Consider the following 21,943-nt stretch of genomic DNA (forward strand, 5'->3'; position numbering starts at 1 on the left):
GAATATCTTGAATGTATTCAATAAAATAAAAACCTTGGCTTCAGGCCAAAAGAGAAGGATGATCTCATTGCTATGGTCGACGACCCAAGATTTACTATCCGGCGTGGCTTTAAACTATTGATATCCCTAGTGATAGAAACGTGTGATAAGCCAACAATTTATTTATTTTTTAGAAAAGCTTTCTTCGTGCTTTATTGTTTTTTCGAAAATCAGTTTAAAAATTACTTCCGAGAAACGATGAAAAGCAATTTAAAATTAAGCTCCAATAAACGAACCTTCTTGTTTGCCGAACGGTCGATATATATTTTATTAATATTTGTATATATATAATATATGTATTAGGAATTTTTAGATACTTTTAAATGTTTTATTGATACATATGAATTATTACATTACATTATCGACATTTTTTATGCAAATATTGTTGTACTTTATTTGACAATTTATATTATTTTTTATTACCATTATCGCGTTAATCAATATTTATAAAATATAGTAAACAGAGGTAATCCCTCAGAACCGTTATTTTTATCATCAATAATACTATTTTTTTAATAGAAGAAATATTTAGTTTTAATAATAATGCATTGTTTTATTTTTTGCTTGTTTTAATACTTATTTACCTTTTAAAAAACATATTTAATATATCTTTACAAATTTTTTGATACTTTGCTGCATAACGGTTTGACATGTTACTCTATAATAGTTTAATTAAATTTTATTATATTATTTTTAATACACGATACTCTCTTTATTTTCTCATGAAAAACACATAGTTATAATATTTATTGTAATTTTTATATTTACCTAATGAAACACGAACAATTAAATTTGTATTTTTTATTGAAAATTTTATATTTTATTGCGGATTTTATATTTTTGGAAAAAATGTGCACTGGTGCTCCCTTGGCTTTCGCTGAATAATTATTTATTGTGGTAATGAAAAAAAACATAAAAGGGCACTATTGAAAACCATATTTACATAGTTCATAAATAAAATATAGATTATAATATTTTGTATAGCGTTATGAAAATTAATATTGTAAAATAATAATTTAAATATTATTGGGCATTATTTCTCTTTTCTTTGCTTACTTTTATACATATACTACATAAATTTCTAATAATTAAGCAATATTTTGTTTTTTATATAGGTAATCACTACAGATCTACATCACTCATGCACATCTAGTCACACAGGAACTTCAGCATCAGCTCCTTTAGCCGCTGGCATTTGCGCTCTGGCCTTGGAAGCGAACCGAGATCTCACGTGGAGAGACATGCAGCATATCGGTAAACACATTCGCATATATGATTTAAGCAATATTTAACGTAACGAAACGTGAAACGTGTTTATCTCGTTCGGCTCGTATACAACACCTTCATGAAATATTAATGCTTTAGGTCGCCGAATAAAATTTACTGCGCCTTCTGTATTCTTCTATATATTCCATATATTTTCTCTCTCAAATATTTATTTAATACATAAATATCGATAGATCAAATTATGGCATTGCTCAAACAACTAAGGTGTATTTTGCGGTTGAATTAATTCAAATGGAATGTAATCAATGAGACATCCACCTTTCATTATATAAGCAAGGCAAGTCATACTCAAAATTACTTACTAATTAAATAGAGAGATGAGGGTTCATATTCATAACTTTATAGTTTGTTTAATTCACTTAATTTTGTTTTAATTTATGATGTGATTGACTAACTTGCCACTACTAAATTATTCCGGCTAATTTATTGCTGCTAAAGATAGGTATTAAAAATCTGAAAAAATATATAAGTACTACACAAATTACATAGATAGCCAAAAACTGCTTTAATATACTCCTTTTTGATAATCAAAATTCCTTGTAAATATGGAAACTAGCTAACATGCACGCTTTTCAATTTTTATTAAAAATATTTTATTTTGAGTGAATTTGCCTCACTCAAAATCAACGGCTGATTTATAATTAATAATTTAGTACATGAAAATGGTCATAAAATGAATTTCATGAAAAATATAAGTTGTTTATATTATTAAAAAGTGTGGGCATAAATAAAATGCTCTTCTATAGTTAAACTCTTTATTTAATACGACTTTTGCAATTTGATGGTTGAAAAAGCATTTATGAAAAGAATGATATGCTCCTAATATATTTTTTCTAAATACATAATAATAAAAATTGGTTATATAATATATTAATTTTGTTTACAATATAAAATGTGATATTAGGCTTCGCATTTTATTCAGAAATATGAATATTGATGAGCCGTAAAATAAAACTCACAACAAAGTGATATTTATATTAAACTTTTAAAATCGTTATAAAGAGAATTTTAAATGAATGAAGCACAAGCAAAAAAATCAAATAGAAAAAATATTTTCTTACCTTTACCATTTAAAATATAAAATAAAATAATTTAAAATTCATATTATTACATGAAAGTATTTTATAATTTATGTAATTAAATAGTACGCGATAATATATTTTATAAAGAAATAAATCATTGCTAAATTGGGATAAAAAAAAGAGAATGGTAAGTAAAAAGACATTCTATTTTTTCGATAGAAATGAAAATTTTTACGATCTTACGATCTCGGTCGGAACGATTTGTTTACAGAATCATCCACTAAAAATATCAGCGATGTGCGAATATTTTCTTAAAAAAAAGACACTTATCACAAAATGTGTAATAAATAAAATATTAATTTAAAACCCCTACTAGAATTAAATCCGATGTAACATGAATATTAAATAATTTAATAATTAATTATTATGAGGCTACGACGCTCTGATAACGTGGACATAAATATTAAAACACACTATTGTGTTGTGTGTTTGCAGTTGTTAGAACTGCAAAACCTGCCAACTTGCAAGCGACAACTTGGAGGACTAATGGCGTAGGAAGAAACGTATCTCATTCGTTTGGCTACGGACTCATGGATGCCGCTGCAATGGTTAGACTCGCCAGAAATTGGAGGACCGTTCCCATTCAGCATCGCTGCGAAGTTACAGCGCCTCATACAGAAAAGTGAGTTTAAATATAACCCTCGATCGGAGATGTTTATATGCGTTATATGTAAAAAAGGTCGGTTTCCAGGTTGATTCCGCCCAAGAGCCAGGTTACTCTGCAGCTCTCAGTTAACCAGTGTGTCGGAGTGAATTATCTCGAGCACGTACAAGCGAAGATATCTTTAACTGCAGCACGTCGCGGAGATTTGGAAATCAATCTGACTTCTCCGGCAGGAACGAGAGTTACACTTCTCGCCCCGAGGTATTTATTTCAGTGTATAAACAATAATTTATTTAATACAGTGTATTAAGTTTCTCTGTATTGAAAGGAAAAATCTATGCTCTCTATTTTTCAAAAAAGTAAACTCAACATCACCATAACAACACAATTATTATATTGTTTATTTGTCACGACTAACTATAAAATCATATTTTTAGTTTGCTTTATTATAATATTGATATATCGATTATTGAAGTGTAAAATATTTATTAGTTCAAGTATCTCTGTGGCACAGGTTCACGAAGAAAATGATCTATTTATTTATACTATTTTTTTTGTGTTGTTTTTGGTTTTAATCAATTGTGTAATTTTCTGTCGTATTAAATTATTACAATAATAAAAAAAATAGTAAAGTGAGATAATTGATCAAAACCGTAAGTTTAATTATCACCAACAATGAAAATAATATTGAAAAAAAAAATTCTTTTTATTAATGCAAGTCAATAAATTTTTTTCTGTTATGATTTCAAGTGACAACACTAGATCCATCAAAATGTCAATTTACAGAATATTTATGTTTTTAACATCAATCATCTCTTTGTATTTACTTTAAATATATTTGTATCTACAGCTGTTACCCGAATTCAAAAATATAATTATAAAAAAAATGATTGGTGCTCTTGTGGCATTTGAATCACTGCTATTTTTATGAAATTTAAAACATAATTACATACAACATAATTCTCTCAAAGAAGTTTATAAATAAAATCTAAATACTATTATTTTACATGAAACACATTTTTTTCTATTTCAATTATATCTGTATAACATATTTTTCTAATTATAATTTCGATCAGATTTAAGCTCACGATTAAGTGCTGAACTTATAGAGAGTATCAAATATATTTTACAAAATAAATAAAACAAAAAACAATTTGTTGTTCATCTCATTTTTTCGTAATACTAAACCATCGAGTGTTTCAATCTGCTTTCGCTTGCGATTGCTTTCTATACCCTTATCACATTTTTCATTTATCACCTCTCGAGTTAAGCAACACACGTTCTAAATTAGAATCTTTCGTGTGACAGGACTCACGACATCTCACGTGCCGGGTTCAACATGTGGCCTTTCATGTCGGTGCATACTTGGGGCGAATCGCCCTACGGGATTTGGCTGCTGGAGATACACAACGAGGGAAAATTCATGGGTAAGTGTTACGCTTTCTATCCACCGACTCTGACCACAGTCTGTTTCCCTTGAGTTTAACCACTAACGTTTTTGATTGGCATTCACATGTATTATGAAATATTATAGGACGCGCTACGCTCCAAGATTGGTCTCTAATATTTTACGGGACCGCTAGCCCGGCAGACAAAAACGATCCGAACCCCTACAACAACATGCATTACAAAATAAACATATCCCAATCCGTCCTAGTGCCTTCCATTACAATGCCGTCGAACAAGAATAGGAATAACAAAAACCAAAAGGGACAAAACGGCGGAAACAATATCTCGTCATATGTGATAAGCACGAACACCAATCCGAGAAAAAATAAAAATTCTAAAAACTCGCATCGAAATCCTCAAGGCAAGAATAAATCTTCAGTTAAACCCACAGTGACCAGTTTGAGAGGCATCACCAATAGAACTGCTTTATATAACAAGCAATACGGAAACGGGAAAGTGCCTCAGAGACAAACTGATTTTAGATATTCGATGAAAACTACTTCAGGACACTTTGTACCGACATCGACAGCGCCTAGCAAAACAACGCTACCATACATGACGAAATTATATAAATTAGACAAAACTACCAAGTCTTTCAAAGCCAATAATCTCGATACTTCAACGCTGCACACAACCAAGATCCAAAAGAACGTTTCGAGACAGCCGAGCGTAGATTCTAGATCAAATGCCACGTCTAAAAAATCAGACACGAGAATCACTGAAAAGATATTTCCTACTACAAAGTCTTATCAAACGACTTACGACGAAACGTCAACAAACGCTCCGAATTTTCGGGGGTTCATTTTCATAGACCAACCGCCTGATGGACACCAAGGGATGAATCCGAAGATACCGTCGCTGTTTCAGAAGTATCCGAAAATACAACACATCTACCCCGCCTTATATCCTTACCCGAAAGTTGAAGTGGTCGGTAATAAACCGTCTAGGCAGCATCCACCTCTGTCGCAGTTCCATCCGGAACTCTATTTAGGAGGGCTAGTACCCCAGGATTCTGAAATGGACCGAGACCATCACGAATCGAGACTTGCCGAAGAAGACACCGGTACTACCCGATATACCATTTGTTATGTAGAGTCGAGATTTTGTTTGGCTACTGCATCCAATTCCTTTGATTTGCCGTTTCGCTTTTGAGTTAATTTGTGTTATTTTATTTACTTATATTTTTAAATAATGCATCCACGAATTATTGAGACACGTTTATTTTATTCTTTTTTTGAGCATGTATATATGTGTTTACTAATATTCGTATTATTTATATGTGAATTAATTCACCTTAGATTTTTTATTTATTGTGATATATATTTTTTTTAAATATTTTCTATTATTTGATTCACTTAATGGTAATTTTCTATCTCTTTGTCTCTTTTAGCAGAGCTCACACAATGGGATTTAATATTCTATGGCACAGAAGTACCGCCACAAGGAGAAGCAGATTATAATCCACAAAGCAAATCAGATGTAACAAATTCCGGTATCGCTTTCAATATGGGTGAAGGTGAAGTCGGACAACACAATTCTTTGAACGAAGACCGAACTCTGGAAAAATGGAGAGACATACAAAAGGTTTGCTTAATATAATATTGTGTATGATTTACATATACATACGTTATATCTCTTTTTTATTTAAACAATTCTACGATCCCATTACATTTTTTGCCATGTAGGTCACAATATCTAAAAATAAACTACCCCTATGTTCTATATTCTAAATAATATTCTGCTGTAAAGAAGAGATACAATAAATAAAGGACAAAATGAAATTTTCTTATTATAAAATAGTATATGATACATACGTATGTACATATATGTTTTAACACATATTTTAATAAAAATCTATTGTATTTACTAATAAATATTTTTTTATAATATTTATTTCTTTAATGTTCTTATCTAGATTTTAAATAAATTTAATTAAGAATGCTCTTTTTTCTTATTATATTTATTACTTACTCTTTAATATGATTTTACTTTGAAACTTTGAAATAAATTTAACACTAGGTAGTCCAAAAAAACATATTTTTAAACCGTATTGATTTTTAGAAAATACTAAGAATCTCCAATGAATCTTTTTTTATTGTGATAAAATATGACGATTTTAGAGCTAATAGTTAGCACAACTTTCGTTTAAAAAATAACAAAAAAAGTTAACATTTACAAAATTTTCCAAGTGAAAAAATTACAATATAACATTATACAATATATTTGTACTTTAATATTGAATTTTTAAGTATAATTTGAGATTTAAAATGTGCCCTTTGTTGGTAAAATCATATTTTAGCTATTCTGTAATAATTTTAAATAATACTATAATAAAATAGTTTGTATACACCAAAAGTATCGACCTCAAAACCAACTTAGGGATATAACGAAATCCGATACGTCATTTATTTTTATTCTGCTCGTATATACGCATATTAGGGTTTGCCTAATGTGTTTGTTTTCTTTCAAAGGTTCGCGATGATGGCAGGCAGCCCACAAGCGAGAAATCCGTCGACAACAATATTGCGAAATCAGGATGTCTTTCGTCTTCGCCGTCTCAATGCATAGGTTTGTGCTTATTTATTCTTGTCATATACTATGCGACCAGCAATCCTAACGTCCACAATAGAAATCGACCGCGAAGAACGAAGCAAAAGGAAGTAAAAAATGACAAGACCAAGAAAGACGGCGAAATAGACACGACGAAAACGGTCGACAATCAAAAATCGAACTATGACGAAGTTCGAATAGTTGTGACGTTAGTTGAGCCCCTTAATGAGGGCGCCATAGTACCATTATACAACTTGAACTATCTTAAATGTTCCTTCGGTGGACTCGTGTGCGATCCGTGCATACTTAATAATAAGTGCATAGACGTAAGGGCTTCTGTCAGTATTGTTAAGTTCGTTTTGTTCCTACACAGTCGTGGTAGCGATTTAATTCTGCCTTGTATAGGTTATTCGATAAAATGTTGGCTCGACGACTTGTCTAGCACACAGGGTGCTCTAGATTTTAATCAGGACAATGCGTTCAAAATTGTCCGCGCGCAAAATTCTACGTCGCGATCAAATGATTTCCAAAACTTAATCTTAGTTTAAATAAAAAGTGTAAATCAATTTCTTAAGTGTGATTCGTGATTGTCGGTACGTTAAAACAAATAGTTAGATTTCGAATTGTGCTCTTACGTCAAAAAAACTGAAGCATAATTATAAATTAGGCCGTTATCACAGAGGTCCGTTTTTCAGATCGGATCAGTATGATCGCGGCCTTATAGTCATACTTTAATGATAAATTCCCTTGCAATGTGATCGTATTTTTTAAGGTTGTGCGCGATTAAAACACACGCCTGATTCCTATTAATAGTTTTCGGTTTTTACTTCAAGTCATCTAATAAGTCGTGTCGTCGATAAGCTGCTCAGGTGTATATTGTTTAATTAGCAAAACGCCATCCAATGGAATTAGATCGAAAGACTGATTTTAATAATTGACACAAGCGAAATGCGTTACGTTACTGACTTAATAAATGTTTGCTAATTAAATTATTTTACCGACTTATTTCATGACCCTTGTGTAGAAAAAAATTGTGATCATTTTTATCTTCATTCTTATTTTATAACGCAATATTGTAAATGTACTTATATTTTATTTATACTTTAAATAAATAATTAATGTATCAAATTTTTTATTAGTAAATGGTGATAATTTTTGTAATTAAGAAAGTCACACTATACCATATTTTTTTGTACATAATGATTTTTACGTAAATTATTTGTGATATGAATTTTTAGCGTTTTCCAAAGAGATACTTTTATATGATTTTTTTAATAATTTCTAGTTTAAATGACGCATTGATGTGTGTTCAAATTGTACAGTGCCAATTTCGAATTAACCGTAAACATATATAATAAAGTTCATGAGCGTAGATTTTTATAATAAATAACACAAAATATATGATTAATGGAATGTATGCCAAATTTTTGTCTACACGTAATCGTTCGCACAAATGATTTTATTTTTTCAGAGTGAAACGCAGTTTTCCACAGATTTGTGTACATATACTATTATATGAATATAAATGGCATTTGATTTTTATTTATCATTGCCATTTCAATATCAAGTGCAATTATATGTACTTTATTAGATTATTGTCGACGGCCATACTTACAACAATCAATGGTTCTAAAAAAATGTAATCGTATAACTATTGTATGAATAATATATATTATTATAAAATTAAAAACATCGACGAATGTGAACTGACCACTTGCTTAATTAATACATATATAATATGGTAAAAATAAATCGACAAGATATAATTTTATTATATAACATCTGCGGTTATTTTCTATATGTATATATCAATGGCGTGCCGTCCAAAAATCAATTTGAATCACTAAAGTTAGTCATATTCAGTTAATCAAAGTCATTGTAATATAGACCGCCATCGATATATATGTATTTAAACATGTGTGTTTTATATACGCAATCGTGTGTGTGCATTTCATATGTATACAGGGTGTTAAAAACGTATCTTCTAAGCATATATTTTTTCTGTAGATCATTGGATCAAGCTGCTATTGGATTTAATAAGATTTTTTTATCTTGTATACATGAACTTGCATGCATATTATATATTAACGTATTAATAAATTCATACACCGTTTCCAAGCCTTTCATCGCTTCTCGAATTATTTTCAAGCTCATTCTAACCTTCTATACACACAAGATTAACTTAAAGCTTTTAGGTTCTACTTTAAGCTTCAGTTACATATTTTCACGATTATCAACAAAATTTCAGGAGCACCATATCCGATTTAACGAAGCAGTTTTGATGATGAAGTTGCACACTCACCACACATTACACACATACGTTAAATTTATACGAACACTACTTTTGGACATCCGTATAAACGGAACATACATGTATACATAATACCACGTGTGACACGAACATTTTTTTATGCAATGTCCGCTATTCGTTATTTTTTTCATTGAACACATTCGCGTTTTTTGTTGGTTTTTATTTTCATCCGTTGGACAAAAATCAACTAGCATGGCTTTTCCGACCGTTTTGCGCGTATTTTATTTTTTTTCATGTCTATTTTTTGCACAATAGCTAATCGCACTAACAAAAAATGGGACAAATGATGTTGGACATTGAAGAAAAATCGTTTCACATTTTTTTTTATATATATATATTCGTCTTGTATATTTCAATGTTTTATATTTATCGTTACTGTTGTGATATGTCAAATTCTGTCTTCAATAATAACTAACGGGTCTTTGTTAAAAAATCATTATAAACAAATATTTATTATGTAAATAAATATTGAACATTAAGAAACGTTACTTTGTTACCTTTATTATATAATAATTTGTAATGTTTATATGTTTTAATTTATAAACAATGTATAATCACGGAAGAAATATATTACGATTAGGAAATATTTATATAAATACATATCTCCTACCATTGTATTTAAATAGTCCATAATGAAATTTATCTTATATGAAATGGTAATGTTATATCGATGGATTTTTTTCTAATTCAATTATAGGTGTACATATCTTGTGTATTAGTTATTTTATGTTGATACTCTTTCATTCCAATCTATAAAAATGTGTTGTTGTCTATGTTTGTTTCTTGTTTATATATGTATTTTCAAACCATCGACTAAATTTATTTATATCATTATTATCAGTTCCTAAGTGATCTATATTATGTCTTTGATATAAAAAATCAAAAAAACGTATTTCTTCCTTTATATAATTTTATATGTGGTGATTGTTGATGTATGTTTGTATATTGTCCTTCATTGCCAAGTCCTTTTTACTTAGAACCTTGATAGTATGATATTGAATGGACTTAACAAGTATAATGTATAAATTATAAATAAATATATATGATTATCTATGAAAGACTTAATAATACAATAAACTGTGAAATGTTTTAATACATAAACGAAAATATTGTTTAATTAATTACCTTCTTTCCGTTATTATTTATTCATTTATTCCAATCAAAGTTAAATTGGACGAAAATACTATTAACATTTGAACCTTTAGAATACTTGAGTAGCTTTTTTAACTTTAGGGAATGAGTCTCTAATGTAGTGCATAATAAAATTTAGTATTGATCCGGCTCAAAGTTTCCTGCTTCTTGTATTCTGTTGCTCTTTTATCGAATGTTGAGTTAACAGGTGGAGGTTATCCCTGCCTACTACACAAACTACTAGCATCGATAAACCTTAAATAAGCAATTATCGTACGATTGGATGACATTCGTGGAAGAATTCAACGGATTTCTTATATGTTCATCGAATACTGAGGGTGAGTTTCACCAGTGGCCTCCCCTCAATCTTACTTCTGCATTATTTTTATGATTTGTTTGTATATATATATTTATTTATTTCTGTATTGCTTAATTTGGTATATCGATGTTTATTTTGTTTACATGTACAATAATATTGCATGTGCTTATTAACATTTGCTTACGAGCTTTTGCTAAAATGATATTAACATTTCTCAAACGCAATGTTTTTCTTTATGTATCTTATTTCACTAATCTATTTTTATGTTTTAAATTTGTATGATTTTTTGTATTTTTTAATTTGCTTTTTTTTATTTTTAAACGCATCCATCTTCTTTCAGAATGTCATCCAGAGTTTTATCTCTATTCTGGCCAATGTTACAAAACTTGCCTCGTGGGAACCTTCGCAAGCGTGAGATTCACATCGCAAACGAAGAAACCGAAAAAGTTGGCCATCCCCATCTCTAAAGAAGATATTTCAACGTCTCTCAGAAAAAAGAAGTCCGTAAATCATCGCAAAAGCATCAAAAATTCAAACACTGAATTATTACAATCAAGAGACGTGATGCGTCCAGATCCTCCCAAATATTGTAAAGACTGTCATTATTCTTGCTTGTCTTGTTCTGGTCCTTACCTTTATGAATGCACTGCCTGTCATGGCGATGCAAAATTAGTGACCAAAACAAACGACGGTAATACCAAACAATCATATTGCTACCCATCTCACATAATACCAGAAATCGAGAACTCAGTCTGGCTTCGAAGGTTTTACGTACTATTCGGTATAATCATATTCCTATCAGTCTGCGTATTGTTTTACCTCATCATAACTAAATTATTAATGAAATGCAGTAATTATAAACAAAAAGGAAGCAACGCCTCGTCTTCAGTTGGTTACAATAGATTAGGAAGCGCTGAAGAGCAGTCGAAGAGCGGTGCCAACGTCGTGAAAGAGATTCACAGTGCTATATATGATGATTCAGAATCAGACAGTGATTGCCAAGCGTGATTGTTTCTTGCATACAAATTAAATCGTTCCTTATTTGTGATCTTCAATAGTCATAAATATATATGATCATATTAAATGTATAGTTAATAGGTTTTATTATATATATAATACGGTCCAATGCTAGACTGCTTAGTAAGTAATGTTTGACGAAGGCTAAAAAAGATCTCCAAGTTCGGTCGTTATATGGTTACCATCAATAAAACCTCGATAAGATAAGACCATTGAGCGATTATGATTAATTATAGTAGTATTAATACTATCATGACAACGAAGGTTGCATTTTTTTTCACTCATGATATTTGCTCATTAATAATAATGTAAACAATATTTATTTTTAAACGATCAATATAGAATTATCACAAATCACTCGTTACGGTGAACACATGAACTTCTATTTTTTTAACGTTTTTATTAATGTTTTTTTAATAAATAGTAGTTAAATTTTTATATCGTTTTATTTAAATAATTGTGTGTTACAATAAACTATCCTTAAAAATTGTAAACATCGTATAATTAGCAGTTAAATTTAAATAAAATCATCAAATTGTAGTCAAAGCATCCAAATTAAAACTGATCATAAAATGCCTTGTCGTACATAGTAACACGCGGTTTATGTTTCTATCTAATTTCATAACGACTAATTTAAAAATACAATTTATTTGTTACAATAATTTAATTGACATATTAAATAAAAATCTGCCTAACCTACACATATAAAAATTAGATATAGAGTAAAATTTAGCTCATTCTGAGGACGTCATTGTTCTTTTCCAAGGAAACGTAATTAAAACAAAAAGTATTTGCACGGTTAAAAAAGATTGCGGTAAATCTTATGAATCACATGTTTGACTTTATACTTGTATTATTTGATTGCTACTTCAAAATTACGAATTAATACTCTTTATTTGACTCCCAGCTTTTATATTTTTTATATTTCTATTTTTTAGTACATCGTGCTTTTATTCATTATTATATTTTCAAGGAAATAATCTAAATAATAAAGTTAGTCCTTTTGTTATTCTCGTTAAATAAAATATTTTGCTGCAAATTTTTAGTTGAAAAAATTTTTTTAATTACGCGTTTAATTTAAGGGCTTATAAATTATTTTTAAGTAGCAAAATTTCAGAAATTTTAATATAACCAACTACCCTGTGCTGTGTCGCAGGATCATAAAGTTTTCTCGAAAATCAAGTTGAAGTCCTGATGGTTCAATGTGACTGCTTAGCTGGGCCAGATCGAACGATCAAAGTGAAAGCCGCTACTTTTCGCAATTTCGGACTGTATTCCATGCTTATTGCAAATGACAGTGAGAAAAACGTTTTTACTGTCATTTGGCTGTGGCAAATTGAACGGTCTTAGTGAAAGCCGCTACTTTTTGCAATTTCGGATTGAGCTCTCGTGAAGTCGGAAGCGAAGTGAAAGTTCTAATTTTCTAAGCCAGCTTTATGATTTATATACGATCGGGGAAAGGGGGTGAGAGCAAAGTCTCTTCTATAAATTAATTTAATGTGTTTATAGTTTTGTTTTAAGATCTTATAAATATATTTCTACTTATCGTTCAAAATGATTATCGCCTAACCTTTTTTTATAAAAAATGTTAAAAGTAAAATAATTATGAAAACATACGTAGATTAAACCCACTCCCAGGTATTATACAAATTAACAAATGTGTATAAATTAACTCACTACTCAAAGGGTTAAAATTATTTACAACAATCATTAAACGGTTAGTTGAAATAAAAACTATAATCTTTGAATATTATATATTTTTCCGACTATTTATTTTTCTAAATGGCAATTGTTCTTTTTGTTTAAAGTGATTTATGCCTGTAAGTTGATCTAACTTAATGTGGCATTATAACATCTGGTGGTCATAACCACTGGTGCTATTAGTTTTTAGAACTAATAAAAATTGAATATTACAGTTTATCGTTGCAGTAACTTCAACTATGGTCCTATATTGTTACCTAAAATAACGCAACATCTGAAAATCTTATTTAATAAACTAAATATTGTAGAACGATCTTTTATGTCTTAAATAATAAAAATATTGAAATACTATATTTAAAAATATTAAAAAGTACGTTTTTTGATATAATTTTACCATTTTTATTGATACATACATATGTTATTTTAAAAGAGGTTTAAATATGTAATTTTAGATTTATTTGTGTGTAAAATACTCTTTGATGATACTATCTGTGATTTCCTTGTGAGGATTTGTGAAATTTACGTTGTTGAATTGAAGGTCGTGCGTAGTGAATAGTATCAGTAATTATTCGCTTGGCAGAATCGAGACCCATTGGAGAAAGGTTTAAAAATACCATAGCCGAGCAAAATACATTTTTAATATTTTATGATACATATAAAGACATTAATAACATGGTCGGTCTAACCCGCAAAAAAAATAACCGCGTTTCATTGTACAGTTTTGATGAAAATACTGAAAAAATCAAATTGAGTGATTGTTATAGTTATTAATAATCTAATACACTTAAGGTTCTGACTATCTGTTTATTTCGTTAACTTTTATTATTAAATATTTTCATATATTTTTAAATATCACTGACACATTATATTTGCCCAGTTATTAATCAACACTAAGAATTATGAGAAAATAATATTTACAGCAAACTGTCAAAGATTGGGGTTGTAAAAAAACATGTTTATTTTTTTGTTTTCCCTTTTGGATACTTTTGGAGCGTACGGTAATTCGCTTAAAAGTATAAAGCATTATTGAAATAAAAATAATAATAAATTAAATTACTATAGAAAACAATGCGTATAAATTTCTCATCGCGTCATATTTTTGTGACGGGTCAAAGTGTACAAAGAGACATCAACAGCATACCCATCCGTCCGCAAAAGTCATCCATCATCCTCCAGCGAAAGACAATGGTAAGCAAAATGTCGGCCATCGTTCTGTAAAAGGGTATAAAATACATTATCTGATGGAAATGGCAGAATTACCCCGTTCCGCTATTATTCATCACAATGGTTAACTTTCACAAACAAAAAACCCTCGAGCTTTTTAATCTATGCAAATTGGTAACTGAACCAAAACAACGCCATTGCAGCCACTGAAGAAAGCTCCTCAATTTTTTTTTCTATATAATAAATGCTATAAATAAATTTAAGGTCCACCAAAAGCTTATACACAAATCCCTAAATCTCACATTTGAACATGTTTCCGACAAATTTCGTCTGAGCACACACTATAAGTTGGTCTATCTTTTGACCCCTTTAAATCCTAAGAAAATAAAACATGTTCTATGTGTGAGCCATACAAGTTTAAATTTACAACGTAAAATACACATAGAAAGCTTTTGTGAAATCCTTTAGATGTGACATATCCTTGTCTCTGGATAATGAAGTGAAAGTATAGCTCTGAGTTATTTTGTATATACATACATATGTAATAGCTTTCATACCTGGATTCACTCGTGTTTTATTTCTAGCTATATCGTATACTTGGACACTAATATTTTCTTCTGCCAGCAAAAGTTTTTTATTCGTAGTATAACGATTTAATTTGACTTTAATTATATATGTATATATTGTCATTGCGAAAACAATGCACCCTTAATTATACTACTGGGAATTGTAATTACATATGTTTTAATTCCTTTATTGATAACTCTGATATATTCTTAGAAAACTTGTTTTCAAAGAATACATCAAGATATGTAACTAAATTCATCATCAAAAAAATTAAACATTAAACAATATAATAAAGTATAAATATTTTTTTATACTGACTAAATCAAACCAATATTAATACAAAAATATAACTTTTATTTCTAAACATTGCCCATATGAATAGCCCATAAAATTTTACACTAGAACGAATTTTAGTTGCACATTTTCCATCCAATTATTCCGTAGATTAGGGCGTTTTAGCTGGGATCATTTTATCCCAAATTGCTTTTCTCCCCATTTCTCCGCATATGTCTAATATTACCGATATGAACGATGTTCCTTTCACATCAGACACCTAACACAAAAGCACTTATCATATAAAAGCTTTATAAGGGTGCTTAATATCATAATTTAGATTTTTTTATATTAATCAGTAGACATAAGAAAAATTGACTACCATTTCATAGAAAGCATATAAATCGTTAAGTAAAAAATCCGTCTTTTTAACCTGCTTTTAGACGCGATCAAGATAATATTAGTTTTTTTATGTACCTCCATTTATTTCGAAGTGAAATTACATTTTACTTCCTTTATTGTATCTATAAATCTTATGACACCTTTTTTCCCCTTGTCACAGCATCCCCTCTATATAAGTAGTAGGGGGGGCTCGAACGAAATTTGCCCACCCCTGTGAAAATAATCACGCGTGCCTTCATTGTTCCACTCGCTCTTACCTATACCAACCCTCTGCCGAAAGAATATCAATAAGCTTTCTTATTACACTTTTACAATTTATTATTCAAAGAAAAAAACTGTCAGAATTTCAATAGAAATAATACAAATCTATATATAATTTTCTTATGCACATAATAAATTTCTAATAATAATATTTACTTATATTATTATTTAACTTAAACGGAACTCATTGTATAAAAACATCTAAGATAATATACATATACCCTTAGGAACATCCCAACACTAACAGGAATTGCTCATCAAGAACTAATACTGAAAGTAGGTACTGTAATTAACTTACTACGGACATGCACCATATGTTGTATTGGTATGTTAGCATGGTTTAAACGTTTCAAAGTTGGGCGTTAGAATGTTTAAAGTACTTTTGAAATTCAGATTCGATCGCAAAAGTTCGTGAAATTGATGCAAGAGAACGTCGAATGGCCCTCTTAATGATAGTCGAGTTGAATGCAAATAAGGGTAGCACTATATTGAAATAATTATTTCTCAATTCTAAATAGATTTAAAATCATTTATTATGTAACTCGTTGTTTTTTAGATCAATTACGCGCCATATTCACCTGACTTAATACAAACATACTTAAGGACTGCAATGTCAGAAGAGGAGTGATGTTGTATAGCAGAATTTACAAGTTTCGATCCGTGCTTTACACCGTTGGAGACCACTTTTGGATCTGTGCGGAAACCTGTGTTTTGTATTTTCCTCCAAATTAACCAAGAGAAATCACAGATACTTTTTTCTAAAAGGTATAAGAAAATATTATTGTCAGTGATTTTAATTTGTCATTTATTTTTAATAAAAATAATATGCAGTTAACTTGTTGGTTCCAACAATTCCACCGAGATTACTTTAAAGCGGTGTGCAAAATCTAAGCTGACAGTGATGCATCGCGATGGAAAAACCTTCGATGGTGTAAAGATTTCGTTGATGCCATTGGGGAGTATATTTATTTCGTCTATGACAAATCATATTCAGCTTCCGATAATCTGATCTTAAAATCCAGTTGGTTGTCCATTTTAGCCATAAACGAAATTGACATTCTAGACATGAAGTACCGTTTTGAGAAGCTCAAATCGCGTAGCTCCAGAAGACCGGACTTACATTAAAAGTTTGTTAGGTTAATATTCTTGCTCCCTTTCGATTAATTTTTATCGTATATTATCGTTTCCTGATTTTTGGATATGTACAAAAGTCACTTCAATCTACAAAACGGATGATAAATCGTATAGCAAAAACTTCAGACCCGGCGGAATTCTCTCACAGTTTAGGCGGAGGTGTTATATACAGAAATACTTCGTTTGAGCAGAAATTGAGATTTTTTATGCATGCCGCCAAAGTAGCGATAAGACGTCGAGGATGCTCGCCTTCGTTATGCGGAGCGTCGTCATTTCGGTATTTTCGATACAGCTTCATTGTCTGAAATTCAGGTCAAGTATGTTATTATTGGAGAGAATTCTAATAAAATTTACTAAATATCTCTATAAGAGGGAGTAAGGGTCATATTCCTTATTGTCCTTGATCGCGTCCATTGTGCTTGATCGATGTGGCCAGATCTCAGCGCTTGAGAAGCTCCTCTTGCATGAGCAATCCAGCTTCTTAACAAGCTTGCCAAACACATGTTTTTAGCGATAGCTGTGAGGAGCTGGAAAAAATTTAATAGGATATTACTTAAGATTTTTTATTATTTAATTGTATAATCGCTATCATGATGCATGGGGGAAAATGCAAGTAATGATAGTCAGATCAATTTGAAAAAAAAAAATTTTAAGTGAAAAATGTTTTTCTATATAAAAACGACTGCTCATCGAATATAAATATGAAAACATATTTTTTAATAACACTATTTTGGGATTTAAATATACATTGAATATTATTAAGTGTAATATTAGATTAATATTTAATTACAACCTTTAAAGAAGAGTTGTGTTAAATATTTATTTAAAAACTTAAAAATTCACAGTCCACCTTCTACAAAAAAAATATAGTTGAGTGCTTTATTTGCCAGTTTTTAAGACACAAACAGAAATATAAATATGATAATTTAAATAAAGTTTGTATTTTTTATCAGTTAAAAATATAATATATATTTTTTTACATTAATATATTTTTCAATTATTTAAGAGCTTTGGTGATTAATACGAAATCAATTTAATGGGTGACTAGCTAAATCGTAGAAACTGATCATGCGGATAATAAAAGTACACGTTTTTGACCCTCATCCATCGTGTTCCATAGAACTTTTATCCAATTTCAACTTAAGCTTTTGTTCTAAAAAATATTATTGACCGTTACAAGGCACTGCGAATCTCATTCAAACATTCGCTATTAAATTCATTCAAAATATTAATATGAGTCATGAATCAGATGAGGGTAAATTCACCCTCGAGATTCTCTCGACATCTCCTTTCAAAAAGCATGTATAATACAAATAATTAGTGAATCTCATATGTATACTTATACATACATATGCGTAAGTATATGTTATACTCTTACCTTATTTATTGTTATAAATTTATATATGTATACATAAATACTTTAATCTTTATATGTACGTTATTGTGTATAAAGAAGCGAACGGTTAACGTACAGGTTATTAAATTAATAAACGACTTTTACGTCGGATACACACTTTGTTGTCGTTACAAAGAACTTTGTGAAGATCTTCATTAAAACGAGCAGAACACAGGCAACTTCCATCTCCAGCATCGCCCTCCAGCTTATCAAAGATACAAGACCATGAAACTCTGGAAATGAGAACATCGCTTACACTCCTTTTGTTTTGTATTTTTTTGGCGTCGGCAAAGTTTCCTATCTAATTGCATTCTTGCACTCACAATAATTCAGCCCCTGCACTTTGTGGGCTGATTACGCCAAGGAAATGTTAACAAAGAATAATATTACCCTTTTTCATTCGCCCTCTCCAATTTAGCGTTTAATTAGTTTTTCAATATTAGCATTTCTTCAATTTTTTCTCTTTGCTTGTTTTTCAATCGATAAATCAATGTTTGAGTGTGCACCCTTCAATATTCGATTCAATACGTTTCCCCCTCGACGTAAAACTCAATGGGGGAGAAAAAATCATTAAAATGAGTGTATCCGCAACAGGGACCATTGTGCACAAAATGAGACATCAAATTGTGGGATTATGTAGCGTGTCACGGTTTTATATTACTTTGGCGTGAGTGTTAGTATTTTAAATATGTTATTTGTACTCTAAAATATCATATTTCTGATATGGGGTGACAGATCAATTTTATGCCGTTTATGCTACGTTTTGATTTTATTTTGCTTTGTATCCTTACATATGCTTAAATTGTTTTGAAACTAATTTTATCAACGTTAATTATGTCATTGTAAAATTAATTAAATAAATAAAATCATAAAAATATGTTTTTATTTTAAATTTAATTTTTAAGGTTCTAATACTCATTCATACACATGATATACTCCTAAATAGAAAGTCTGTGTACATTTGAGCACTCATATCCTTGGCAAATGTAAATCTTTATTTTTTTATCAGACTTTATTAGATAGCGTTGTTTACGCTTAACTGGTTTTTATTTAAATAGTTAAAATGTAATGCTTAAACTAGTAAACAATTAAATAGTTTACGCTAATTTGTATCAATTGTAATAAAACATTAAATAAGAAGAATTAGAAATTTATTACCTAGTAACTGTATAGCTGTTTCTTTAAATATGTTTTAATATTTAATTATATTGCTAGGTTACCATTCATTTGTTTAATTAAATATTTTTAATATTTTATTTTCACTACAATCTAGGATATCGAGTTATGAGTAATATAATTGTAATAAAAACTGATAAGTAAAATACCATTTTTGGCCATTTTGCTCATGTGTCCTATTTCACTGACACTTTACTTTTATTTAGTCATATAATTTTAATGGTTTTTAGGTCAGTGATATCAAGGAGCTGGATTTCTTCGATGTTGACATGTGTATTTAACTGCCTTTGCTGTTCTTCTGCATTTCCATATTTAGATCCATGTGGAGGTCGCTTCTTCATTATCAAGGTGCGTTGACAACGTTTATTAATGTTTTATGATAACAATATTACTTCTTGTGTATAATCCCATAACTGTATACCATAAATCTATACTGGCTTATGAATTTCATGTAGGGATTTTTTTAAATAGGGATTGCCGGAATTTTCAATATTGGTATTGACTGTTTTTGAACCTTTTTTTTTAGTACTCTCAATGATTTCAGTTATTAAAAATCAATAATATTTAGTTGCCACAATAAAAAATAATATTTTATTTTTAATATTTATTTACTTAAAAAAAATTAAAGATAAGTCATGTTTGATGTGGAGAAACACCCGTTTTTTGTTTCAAAATGCAAATGTTTCAAATAACTTTTTTATTTAAATATAATACTTATTGCTAATATTAACGCTTATGTTTAGTGAAGTATATTCCGTGCACTATTTCGGTAAAAAAAGTGTCTGATTGAAGATAAAAATTTACAAATAGTAGAATAAATGTCGTGTATGCAATACCTGCTTTTGTACCTTCTCTATCATAAATGCCCTTTAGTGTCGGAAAGTGCCATACTGTGTCATTTTCTCGATCCCGTTCGCCATCAGCTTATTTCTACCATCTCGGTGGTAACATTTTGACTAGAGAAACTTCCATTAAAGATCTCGGAATCGCTTTCGAGAGCAAATGGAGGTTCTCTCTACACATACACGACGTCTGTGATAAATCTTCCAAGATGCTCGGCTTTGTTATGAGGAATGCCTTTCACTTTGACGATCCGTCAGTTATTCGCATCCTCTATGACACCTTAGTTCGTAGCATTCTTGAATCGGGATCTTTAATTTGGAATCCCCGAATAGCCAAATATTCCCTTTTAGTGGAAAAAATTCAAAAAAGGTATTTAAGATACCTTTACAAAAGGACATTTGGTTATTATCCGTACTTATATCCCAGCGCCTTTCTTTTAGGAGCGTTGGGATATGATTCGCTGAGTTCTCGCAGAAAGCTGTATATCGCTAAGCATTTTTTTAAATTACTAAAAGGTGCTGTCGACAATCCAGCTATTCTCGAGGAATTCCAGTTTTGGGTTCCTGAACATTTTCGAGAATCACGATCGAGACCTCTTTTGATGACCGTTAGGGCTAGGACATCCGCACTTGCCGACTCGCCTATGGCTGTGGCCATCCGGCTCCTTAATACGCTGGCATTACATATTGACCTATTTAATGTCAGCTACGAGGAGCTGATCCGGTTTATTTCATTCAATTTTAATATTTTATAATTTTTTTGTTATGTTTAAGTATTTTTATATTTATGTATATATACTTTTTTTTTTTATGTTTTATAAATTTAAAATTTGTTTTCGACCATCGTGGCGCATTGGGGTAACCTGTTAGGCCACGATGGTCTTAATTTAATCTAAAATAAATAAATAAATAAATAAAAAAGGGGCCGGCAGGATTACTGGGAACTGCTAGGTACCGTTAGAATTGCCAGAGATAAAGCAAATGTATTTTTATGTTGACACGTCGCGCATATCGTACATAAATATGAATTTTTAAAAAAATTAAAAAATATTTTCGGTACTACCGGAGTTTTGTTTTGTAATACCGGTAGTATCGAATGTCAATTTTTGCCACAATAGCACCATTACTTGAATTGCAATTCCTAATTGTGTATGAGAAATGAATTTTCATGTCATCCTATATATATTTTTATTGTCTATCGGATTTCGATTTTTAAACATGAGCTTCAAGCGAAGATT

The 21,943-nt window shown here is 30.1% G+C and overlaps 2 protein-coding genes across 22 annotated transcripts in view; both read left to right on the top strand.

Annotated features, from left to right (window-relative positions):
• The window catches only part of LOC148230599 (furin-like protease 1), a 313,965-nt gene extending 301,740 nt beyond the window's left edge, over positions 1 to 12,225 (top strand). For 4 of the 21 annotated variants that reach the window (XM_088194195.1, XM_088194197.1, XM_088194196.1 and 1 more), the window contains 7 exons: positions 1,155 to 1,293; positions 2,844 to 3,030; positions 3,088 to 3,273; positions 4,321 to 4,439; positions 5,855 to 6,045; positions 6,933 to 7,029; positions 11,113 to 12,225. In XM_088194195.1, the coding sequence (XP_088050321.1) occupies positions 1,155 to 1,293; positions 2,844 to 3,030; positions 3,088 to 3,273; positions 4,321 to 4,439; positions 5,855 to 6,045; positions 6,933 to 7,029; positions 11,113 to 11,780 (1,587 nt within the window). In that variant the 3' untranslated portion in view covers positions 11,781 to 12,225. Of the gene's footprint in view, positions 1 to 1,154; positions 1,294 to 2,843; positions 3,031 to 3,087; positions 3,274 to 4,320; positions 4,440 to 5,851; positions 6,046 to 6,932; positions 7,030 to 9,259; positions 10,430 to 11,112 lie in introns of those variants that run through there. The other 17 variants (XM_088194211.1, XM_088194210.1, XM_088194212.1 and 14 more) reach the window with 7 other exon arrangements.
• Positions 4,543 to 5,757, top strand: LOC148230605 (uncharacterized; the record flags this gene model as incomplete). Its single annotated transcript, XM_088195444.1, has 1 exon — positions 4,543 to 5,757. A coding segment is annotated over one exon (1,071 nt), but the record flags the coding sequence as incomplete, so codon positions are not given.
• Positions 12,226 to 21,943: the final 9,718 nt, after the last annotated feature.

This window comes from Plectrocnemia conspersa, unplaced genomic scaffold (genome assembly GCF_051122295.1).
Source record: "Plectrocnemia conspersa isolate PC_06_02 unplaced genomic scaffold, ASM5112229v1 ptg000010l, whole genome shotgun sequence".
NCBI classification, from domain to species: Eukaryota; Metazoa; Arthropoda; class Insecta; order Trichoptera; family Polycentropodidae; genus Plectrocnemia; species Plectrocnemia conspersa.